The 11,616-nt window shown below is 34.2% G+C and overlaps 1 protein-coding gene across 2 annotated transcripts; it reads left to right on the top strand.

Annotated features, from left to right (window-relative positions):
• The first annotated feature begins 5,701 nt into the window (after positions 1 to 5,701).
• Positions 5,702 to 10,373, top strand: LOC117156900 (sialin-like). Of its 2 annotated transcripts, XM_033334391.2 has the most exons (6): positions 5,702 to 5,979; positions 6,660 to 6,948; positions 7,425 to 8,010; positions 9,142 to 9,274; positions 9,460 to 9,701; positions 10,073 to 10,373. In XM_033334391.2, the coding sequence occupies exons 1-6, from the start codon at positions 5,976 to 5,978 to the stop codon at positions 10,190 to 10,192; spliced, it is 1,374 nt and encodes a 457-aa protein (XP_033190282.1). In that variant the 5' UTR covers positions 5,702 to 5,975; the 3' UTR covers positions 10,193 to 10,373. The 2 variants fall into 2 exon arrangements, with proteins under 2 accessions (XP_033190282.1, XP_033190281.1); XM_033334390.2 differs by lacking the exon at positions 5,702 to 5,979 and having other exon boundaries at positions 6,653 to 6,948.
• The last annotated feature ends 1,243 nt before the right edge of the window (positions 10,374 to 11,616 follow it).

Here is an 11,616-nt window from a genome sequence, read left to right as displayed (position 1 = left end):
TTCTCTTTTCATAGTACTTTATGTTAACAAATAATTTTCATGCAATATTTGCCTTTTGTTTCAAATTTGTCCAATATATTAGGTTGTCCGAAAAGTGCTTTTCTTTTACAGACACGTCTTTTACAACGATGCATCTTTATACAAACGTGAAACCTAATCTGTCGAACGTTGTGATCTTTACCTTGATAGAACAAAATGGATCATACGTAATTCGATGAGATAATATAAAACGGAAAATCTTGTGCATCCATTATTTCTTTATAAAACGAAAGAAACTTTTCGGACGACCTAATACATAATCATGACAATCACATCTCGTTGCAGTGCAAACGAAATTACAAAGTATTTTATACGGCGTACGTAATATATGTAGATAAAAGTTTTGAAATACTTTCGTGAGCCACTGTAGCACCATACATATCCAACATAATCGGGAACGACCCATATTTCCCCGCCGCAATGCGTCAACTTCCCTGCGATTCCGCTTCGTACCTTCATTTTTCATTCTTGCACCGTGATCTCGGTGTCCAAATTCACCTTCCGTGTCATCGAGAGCATATACTATTCCACCGGCGTCATCCACATGCTCATGCGAGCCACTCGAGGAAATTCTTTCAGGAACCGATGAAAGGTGCGGATCAACGGTGTTAGAATGACAAACAGTCACCGATGCTCCTGTAATAGACTGAACGTGTGGCGTCTTTTCTGTCTTTCTCGAACTTCTTCCAATGGATTGGTTTATTGCTTGGATCAAGTGTATCTATCAGATTGTCAGTGGAATTGATAGTATCCGAGTATTAGGTTCGTGTATATATCATACGTTCTATACTATGAAACTTTAACTTCTGGTAGTTTATTTAAAATATTATACATTTAATCGAAGCAATTTTTACATCGACCAATGTACTCTTTGTTATTGATCAATGTATTTCAGATTTATAAGAGTCGTCAATTTTAGAATTCGAATAGTCAATATTCAAAGGCGACATTAATTGACGATTTATTTTAATGTTGTGTATACGAAATCTTTTTATAGTTTTATTGCAGTTTACGAATCCTTCTTTTAGTGTAAAGTAATTCTTGAAGATCTTAATAATTTGCTGGTGATAATTTCGATATCGGAGCCGTTATAGAGGAAATTTAAGTTTCAAAGAAATGACATTTCACAATACACCTATCAAATGATAATAATTTGCACAAACAAAGACACATCTAACGCACTACTTATATATACTATATATTTCCATTCTTAAAAGTGGATTCCCTTCTTTTCTTAATTCGATAGCCAGAGATAGTATCTCTTTGTGTTTGTCCCCACGAGTGACACGTACGCGTTGCATTGGAGACGGGGTGAACGGTCGCGTATATCCGTACGCAGAATATGCCGGAGAAACGTGAAATCCACTCGAGAAAATGCGAAGCCTCGACACGTTAAAAATGAATGTGCCATCACGCTTCTGCGGCAGAGAGAAGAATGAAGACTAGCCAGTATAGCAGACGAAAGAAAGAAATAAAGAAAGAAAGAAAGAAAGAACGAAGATGGTGCGTTTTATAAGAAGAGGCAACCCGTTTCTCGACAGCTCACGGGCACGAAGAACTCTCAGAGGCGTCAGGACAACGATGCCTGGTGACCGATTAGAAGGAGAAGCGCTTGAAAATCCTCGGATGGAACCGGTCTGAGAAGATTCAAGGCCCTCGAGATGCTGCATTGTGTTCGGTCAACGTTGGTCAGCCACTTTGCTGTCTTACGATTCCCTCCAGAATGTAAACACACCGAGCAGCTTGAAAAGACCGCAACCTACTCGAAATAGAATCAGTCAAAGGCTGACACTTCCCGCCGGAGGAATACCAATTAGCTGCTGGAAGTTCGTTCTGCTAACAAGCGTGATGCTCTCTTGACGTTCTTTGCCGACACTCTCGGACCACCTACCGCGAAAGTAACGCAAGGCGATACAAAGTCAAACTGTTTCTAGGTACAAGAGACGTTTGTTAAATTTTCTTAATCTTAGGAATGGTTTACGTAAGTTTGTGACTACGCTATCGTTCATATGTTAGCACACTTTTTACTCATATATAACATACGATTATAACGTTGAATACGTGAATTTTATTCAATTCTTCTCGATTCTATGATCCTAATTCTGCGTTGCGTAAGTTTCAAATCTGATAATAATTGTTAAAAGGTTTAATAGGTTTCTAAACATTTCTGGGGTTAAACGCACTTTCTCTAAGTCTGCTAATACTGATGAACGGAAGCATATGTATATTATGCGACCTCGGGTGCGCCATCCGTCTCGGTAAGCTGTCGTCGTAATCACCCCTATCCTTCCTGTTCCCGTTCCTACGAAACATTTCGTTACGGCTGTCGTTTGCATCGCGACGTGAAAGGAGCCGACGTTTAAAGGAAGTCTCCGGTGTATCGATCGGCCTGTTGTTGGTCGTTACAGGTGCACGTTTGTCAAACATGTGTCAAGCCGAGCGGTAGACGAGCGGCACGCATGAATGGAACAGGTAAAATTTCCTGGGATCGATGCCGGGGAAGAATGATTTGTGTGTAGAAGGGCGCAGCAGGAAGTTTCGTCTATGTTTGAACGAGATACGTAATTGATAAGATATATATAGACTATCATACGTTTGAGATATTGTAATTAAGCTGAGGATATTTCTGCAAATTCGTATTTTTATGGACGTAATTAAAAAAGTAAGAGAAATGCTTACACATCTAAGTAGATACTTGTTGTACCTGATAAATATTATTACGAGTATTATACTTTGGATATTTTACATATTTTTACATTCTGTCTATACTTTGTGAACCTTTGCGTCTTCAAATTTCCGATAAATGCGTTAGGAACCGCACAACAATGAGATTGGTTCCAGCAATTCTTTTGGAATAAAATTTTCCGAATTTTTTGTTTTATGTTCATAAACGTGTTTTATGATAAAACATGGTTTTAGTTTTTTTTTATAAAGCAGATAATAATTCTATAAGTATATGTACATTATTGTGATTGACTGTAGATGATTGCTATGTGATAGTAGAATGCGAACCATGAAATGTTCCAAATCTAATTCTATTCTCCCGAATAAAATAATTAAATAGCGTGCAAATGCAACATGATAAATATAAAATCCAATGAGTTCCATTTGAACTTTCCGTATCAGAACAGCGACATTAACAATTTGCCGCTGATTAGATAATTGATTTAGTAATATTTGTAAATCGAGGTTAGCATTAATTTGGATTAAAAATATTTAATATTTTATGCTCTATGTTTTATGTAAATCTATCGGGAAACAGTTTTTAGCATCAAATTAAGATCAATATTTTCACGACACGTTACAATAATTCGAGCAAATACGATTTGAATTTAATTAAGTATCATTCAGATATAAATGATGAAGAATTTTATATAAAGAATAATAAAAGCAAAATCCAATATTTATCACAAAAGTACAAATTTGTGCGCATTCACGCGAAGTTGACGTATACAATACTTGTATAACATGGAAATATATATAGAACATTCGAAATAGAATACGCATACTTGTTACAATTTCAAAATGCTTTGAAATAATAACTTCTCTATTCATCGAGTCTCTACTTTTTAATTCTGTCTTCTGATTTGTATTAAAAATAAATTATATTATATTTATAATTGGAAAAATAAAAATTAACATATCTGAAATTGATTCGATTTTATTAATATCCAATTTCATAATTCTAAAAATAATTAAAGAATGATTCGTTTAACGAATTAATAGATAAAACAAACACCTAATTTCTATTTCCTTAATGGAATGTCTAAAACTATGCGTAAAAATTTCCGATTCTTTTATTACAAATGAAACGTAATACAAATTTAACTTCGTCAATAAGTTGCGTAAGAGCGTTGACAACCGTGACGTTGTACAAAAATGCATGTTCGCGCATTATCTCAATAGATTGGTTATGTATTACTAGGATATGCACTAATTTATCAGTACTTTGTGTCAATGGCCTTTTGTTCAGGAAGACAGTTATAGGAGGCTCGTTAGATAGTAAATACTACTCGCTGCCATTATGTAACAGACTGGTAGCCGAAATTCAGCTGATATAAAACGAAGTTAGCAAATATCGTATAGATAAAGTAGGTGATAAAGTTTCGCAGATATCAAGGTGTATTTTAATGATACGAACTACTGGTCTTTTACCACAAATAAATTAATTTTTTTTACACAAGAAGTGAAAAAGTTAAATATTAATATATTTAGAAACACATAGACCATACTAGGAAAGACGTACGCAATAATTTAGTAATTAATGATATTAGTGAGTTGATAAGAAAAAGCAGGGAGTTTCTTTATTTCTCTATTGTCAATGCATTATCAATGTTTTCTCTACAATTAAAAGGAGAAAGAAGTAGAGAACGTTGAAAGAATTTCACCGATTCTCGCAAAGAACAATATTTTATGTATCAAGGAGAAACAATTAAAATACAAAATAATATTTTCTATCCAGGGACCCACAATGTTTCCTAGTTTACACGAAAGAGGACTAAAAACAATCATTCTTCGTCGAAAAGAATGAAATTTACGATCTTGAAAGCGGACATAATAAAACTCAAGGACACCAATAATCTATAAATTGTACAATATATATCATTTGTTAAGAGTGAAATCTTTGCTTAGTGGGTAAATTATGTGTTCGGAGGATTTCATTGCTTTGACCTTGTTTTAGCTGGTGGCAACATCGTTCTTATTTAACGTCGGTTGCGATGTTTAAAGAAGTATCGACCGCTTAAAAGTTTTTATTGTGCGACATCAACCTGTTGAATGTTTCTACTATATACGTTACATTTCCACCGCATTCTCTATGAATCTAGTGACATTAGCGATTCCTATCAGCGGATAATTCGTCATAAGTATCGAATAAACATGCACGTGTCGTGGGAATTTCAATTGCAGACACGTTTAACTTCCTGAAAGCAATCAGATTTATGATGTCAGATTAGTCGTGTTAATAACTGTAATTCATAGAATTATTTTCTGTATTTTATGATTAAATATGAAGAGAAATGGATACTATTTTGGGAAGTAACAGCTTTATTCGTAATTCGTCAAATTTAGAAAAGATATACGTTTATTAGTCTAATCAAAGTCGTTCTAATTAAATTTTTTTAGATGCGTTATAACTTCCTCCTCGAGCAAAAAAATGAAATAAAAAAGAAACAATTTCTTAATATTATGTTTCTACCATCTCGTCACACATTTATTGCCATCAATTGGCAATTTCAAAGTATTTTATTATATACGTTTGGAAAAATCGTGCATTTAATTTGCTTACTAATATAAAACTTGGGCAATTTTTAAAAATAATCTATGATGTATTCCTTTTCTGATAAACGAGATGATTTTTCTTGTATACATACGTGAAAAAATCTTTTCCTTCACAATGTCAGAAGTATACGACTACATTATCATTTATCCATAAAACTTTCTACTTCTCTTCGATGAAACTTCCACTGTGACTTCTAAAGTTCCATTGCTATACATACATCTCCGAGAAAAAGCGCATTACCAACGAATGATGTAATGCAATTAAGAGGAAAAGTGAGTGGTAATTGTGCGATAACAGAATCGACACTCGAAATCCACATCGATTTCGGAAACAAGCGACACACGCGGTTCAGAACCACACGGTGTCACGCGTAATCTCGTCTCGACGCGTCGTGTCGAAGAAGATATCCGGAGAACGAGAAATCTAGTATACTTCGATCGACTGCGTCGTTAACGATAATTCGATAGTCGTCGTCGAGCCGTCGAATGCAGAGAAAGAACGACTTTCGCGATCGGATCGATGCGAAAAGAGACAAGAACTGACAAGAGACACTGCACGAAGACGTACGTAGAATCGAGCTGTGATGATCGTCAACGTAACGAAGCAAAAAGAGTGAAAAGTTTGAAATCTCCAAGCTTGAAGCAGAGACACAAACATGCGTGAGCTATCGTTTTTATTTTAACTATTTCATGATCCTATTTTAACATGCGAATTTCCTATTAATCACAACTAGTCACATTATATTAGTCAGAATTTTTTAGTCTCAATGGTTTTAGGTTTATATTTCTTATCTTATCCGTAGCTTAGAAACTAAACGCTTATAGAATGAAGAAAGATTTGTGAAACAACAAAACATTCATAACGTTTATAAGTATCAATTTTGTTATTGTAAATTTTGCCAAGAATCATTGCATCAAGAATAAGAAAATGCCCAAATAAATACTTTTGAATAATAGTTAGTGTACATTTACTTTCTGTTTAACACGTTCGTTGTTGCTAAAGCAACTGTCGCGTCTTTATCCCTGTGCGCTTTAACCAAATGATTTTGAAGGAAGAAAGAAAAATGTTATGAACAGTGCGTTGGAATGTTACTTAAAACATAAATATTTTGTTACTTAAAAATATATATATTCTATTGTAATATTGTAATTTTATTTTAAGTGGCGTGTAGCACATGCTTCGTAGCGCAGAATATTTTAATTTAAATATCATAGCAAAAAATAAATATTTCCTTGGAAATGACGAACGCACAAAAATTAACTTGACATGAATCTTTATCATACATCTCTCAGGAATTTTGACGAGAAATATTTATGAATTTTGTATTTTACTATGATAGCGGATATCGTGAGATTTTTGTTCGCTATAATGCTTTGCATTGCGAACATGATCATCTATGGATTGAAGGTCAACATCGCGACAGCTATCGTTGGCATGGTGAAATCTAAAAAGCATTCAAATAGTCCAGGCGATGTAACTTATGAATGTGATTTTGGCGACGAAGACGTTGCGGGAGTCGATATAGATGGTCCTTTTGACTGGACGACAACTGAGCAAGGCTTGGTCGTTAGCATTTATTTCGCTGGTTACCTCACGGGTATGTTTCCTTGTGGATATTTCGCGGATCGGTAAGTGAAACTTAAAATTAAACATTTTTTAATTCAGAAATATAAGTCTCCTATGGAATATCTTTTGTGTATGAAAATAAGTTTATGTCCCCTTATCAAAAATCTGTCGACTGAGATTATTTAATGAGATAAGGGAGATATTGTAGCTAGCAGTAATAATAATAGTAATGATCGTTCATGAAACTAGAATTATCTTTTATCAAATGGTGTAACATCAAAGCAGTGTTTTTAAATTTTATGTGATAAATGTCTTCCTATCAAGATATTCGATATCTAAGTATCTCCTCAACATAATCTACGTCTATACGTATTATATATGTATGTACCGCTACTGTCATAATCAGTACAGTGATTTAGATCACTTTAGATTTCTATTCCTCATGACCTGTTCTTCAGACTCATGCATTGTTAAACTTTCGAATTTATAAATTCTCGAATTCTCAAAACTTTCAAATTTTTAATCGTTCATATTTCAGCTTCAATACGAAGAACGTGCTGCTTATATGCGTGTTAGGGAATGCTTTTTTGACGTTGTTGGTGCCAGTAGCAGCCAACGTGCTACTGATCCTTTATATTGTGAGATTCTTGACCGGCCTAGTGAGCGCAGCGCATCTACCTGTGGTGAACGTCCTCGTTGGTAAATGGGTTGTTTACGAAGAAAAAAGCACGTGGTTCGCCATCATCTACGCTGGAACATCGCTTGGTACCGTGATCTCCATCTTGAGTTCTGGTCTGATACTCGACTGGTTCGGATGGGAGGCAGTTTTCTACATTCACGGTACACTGCCACTGATCTGGTGTGCCCTGTTCTATTGGTTTTTCGCTGACAATCCAGAAACGCAAAAGTACATTTCTGAAAAGGAAAGGCAACTCATTGTGACCTCTTATGGGCACAGAAGCCTTGAATCTGCACACATGGACGTTCCGTGGAAAGCCATCTTCACGTCGGTACCCTTTTGGGCACTGATTTATACGAATACTTTTGGGAACTTCTGTTGGTATTTTTTACTCACACAACTGCCTCTGTATATGAACAAGATACTCAGGTTCGATATAAAATCGGTAAGTTGATAATAATATACAGGGTGTCCCTCTTTTCTCCGTATAACTTTGCCAGCAGATTCTACGAGTAAAAGTAAGAAGAAAAGAAAAACAACGTGGGATCAAAAATGCTTTGTTAGAAAATTATAATAAAAAATCAAAGTAACAACGAAATATTGATTTTCGTTCGATATAGCATAAGAACAGATTGGCAATATTTATCTGATCTGGTTACACAAGCCACGTTTGTATCAAACTTGAAGTCGTTGATACATGCGAGGAATTAGCGCAAAGAACTTATGATGCGTTTAACAACATGAAAGGAAATTGACGTGAAATTCGCAATGTAATAAATTCAATTTTTGACAAAATATCAAGCCTGTATTTATAAGAACAGACGGCACTTTGAAATAGAGCTAATGCAAATAAATAACCAATTATGATTTCGAATTTCTGTTATACTTCTTTGACAGAGCATTTTTATGTATGTCTATATGAAATATTTTTCTCATTTTCACTAGTAGGATCTGCTAGAAAAGTTATGCGGAAAAAAGTAGCGACACCCTGTATAATAAGATAGGATTATTTGTCACCTAAACTTGAAACTCAATTTTGAACTTTTACATGGAATGATCAAACTTATTATATTTCCTGATACTCCATTAGTCTTAATACAATAACAGAAGAATGAGAAAATATCGTGTATACTTTAGATCCAGAAAGCAAAAAATATCAAAAACGAGGAAGTGATTCGAATAATCCAATGGTAGAGTTACTTAAAATAGCCAGGAGGTACTATAAGACACATATATTTATTATTATTTATTATTTATTAATATATCTCAGCTAAAATATTATTTTCATTGTTAGAAGAATAATTGCTACATTATCATTCCTTTAATTTGTATAATAGCTTTTAAGTTACTAATTCGTTTTATAAAATTCATTTGAACTTTTGGTTCCATATTTTTTGAGCCAAGAATTTACAGCGACGAGTAAAACTTTATATTCGTCATCGAATTTCGAATCATAATACAAAAGCGATATAAATAATTATGAAATAATATATAATGATGTTACATAAATGATAAAGTAAATTATGTGTTCAGTTTTGAATCATTCAGTCGTCAACGTATTTATTTATTTGCGTAGAATGCTTCCCTGAGCTGCTCTCCATATCTGATAAATGCAATAGTGAACCCATTGCTTGGTAAATTACTGGACTGGGGCAGACAAAAGAATTATTGGAGACAGACAGGTGCTCGAAAAGTTGCAGTATTTATAAGTAAGTTTCGCTATATAATTTATATTCGATATAATATATCTCAATCTTATAAATTCTTTTCATCTACAAATTTGGTGAAAAGTATTCATAATAACACGAATGATTTCATTTTTACTTTAAATATGATAAATAAGTCAAGTTATATATACTATATGTCAACCTATGGGTTTTCGTTAACGTTACAGGCTGTATCCCACCGAGTTTATGTCTTATTATAATCGCTTATCTCGGCTGCAACCGCGTAGGGTCCACAATATTATTAATACTGAGCATAGTATTCTGCGGTGTAATTTTTGTTGGACATCTCACCAATCACAATGATTTGGCACCAAACTATGCTGGAATCTTAATGGGCATTACAAATACTCCAGGGACGATTTCTGCGTTTATTCTGCCTGCTTTGGTTGGCGCGCTTATGGAAACTGGGGTAAGATGAACATAGAACTTTTCTATATAGAAGAAGTTATTTGATCGTAAAAAAATAAAGAAACGTTTAAATATGATGAGAAATGCATCGATAGGAGCATAAACATTCATAGCTTAGTAATAAGTGAAGGAAAAAGAAAAGAGTATTTAAAATATAATCGAGAATCATTCGAACGTACGTTATACATAAATATTATCTTTTAACACACTGACTAATTTCTTTGTTAAATTTAATTTAGCAGCATTATTTCTCGAATAAAACAATTAATTTTGTACTATTTTCTCTTTCAAGTTCACTGTGTAATCATTGTGAATTTTTTGAACTCTCTCTTCTTATTCTTATTGATCTCACGTATTATATTAATAATGTAGCACACTATGGTAAAGTGGAGGTATGTCTTCTGGATTAATATTATTGCTCAAACGTCCGCGTTTGTTGTATTCGTGATCTTTGGATCGGCGGAGATTCAACCATGGAACCAAGCGCCATAGCAATGGTGATGACGAGTCAGAAATATATTTCACTGTTATTACTATTGTTAAACTTTGGCCTGTTATTCGTAAATAGAAAGATCTGCAAGATTTATAAATTACGAATTAAACTAGAACTTTTATGTTTTATGTAGATTATTGTCAAATTTTTATACATGTTTTTTAAATATAAATAATAACAATAAATGTTTATTCTATTAAAAGTGTGTGGTTAATAGGTACTTCAAATATAATAAAAGCAAATTGTTTTAAGATATTTTAAGAAACTTTCTCTAATGTATTTTAGAAGTATCCAAATATTTTTACCATAACATTCTGGGATTCTTTCCTTTGCAACTTATAGGTCAGATAGAAACCACTTTATTCAAATAATAAAAAGATGATCTACATGAAAATGATACACATAACAGCGAATCGTGAACTTTATTGTGAACTATTATTACTGAGTCTCTTAATACGTAACGTAAATTTATAGTTTGATAATTCCAGAAAATAAATGCTGCATCTAAACACTCAAATTATATTCTAATACTCTCAATAATAAATCAAAAATCACCGAATTGTTAAAAAATCTAAAATTAAAATACCAAACGCTTAAATAAAGTAACTCGAAACAATGGCACACAAGCAGTAGAGTATCAACGAAGTAGTGATGGTCGTTATAAATAATTCTATATTCGCGAAAATCTTTCGAGAGTTGGTGTGCAGAAGCGTATAAAGGTCTGCGTAACGTGGACTACAGTAATTAGAACCGCGAGACCACCCGTAATGATGGCCGACCAATTAAGGACCACCTGGTACAAAAATCCGTCTTATCCCAATTAGATCGCGGCGTTGGCGACCAGCACTCCGCGAAAGACTCCCTTCCGCTCTCTTGCCCTCTGCTTAGAAAGAAACATCCAAGAGATCCAACGAAAGAGCACCGAGAGTGAAAAGCTCTGGCAACTTTAACGGAGAATATTTATGGCGGCTGAAATATTACGTTTGTAATCTATTTCGGTGCTATAGCCGGCCGTTTCGACGAGCTTCGCAGTTGAAAAACGGAAGATTACAGCTAAGTCATTTCCCCTCTCCTTTGAAACGTTTCCTGTACCAGCAAGATATCAAAGACCGCCGCTCGAGAAAAGAGTGCGGTCGTCTCGTCCCTGGAAATTTCATGAAGATTTTGAGTCGCGGAAATTGAACGAATCGCTGTATTCGCGAGTTTCAGGTTGCTTTGTGGCCTGTTGCCAATTACCGCTTCGTTCATCGAGACATAAGCGGAAAATGCTTCGCAGGTAATGCTATACTATTTGGTTTTATAAATAACAAGACTATTATGGTCTTGAAAATATTTTTAGCGTAAAATTAATATAAAAGATGAGAATAATACATCCGCTTTTAACAACACTTAACGAAGAGAAACACAGAGAGAATGTCTATGA

The sequence above is a fragment of the Bombus vancouverensis genome, chromosome 4 (genome assembly GCF_051014615.1).
Source record: "Bombus vancouverensis nearcticus chromosome 4, iyBomVanc1_principal, whole genome shotgun sequence".
Lineage (NCBI taxonomy): Eukaryota > Metazoa > Arthropoda > Insecta > Hymenoptera > Apidae > Bombus > Bombus vancouverensis.
The sequence above is the reverse complement of the archived record's forward strand: the minus strand, read 5'-3'. Positions and strand labels throughout refer to the sequence as shown.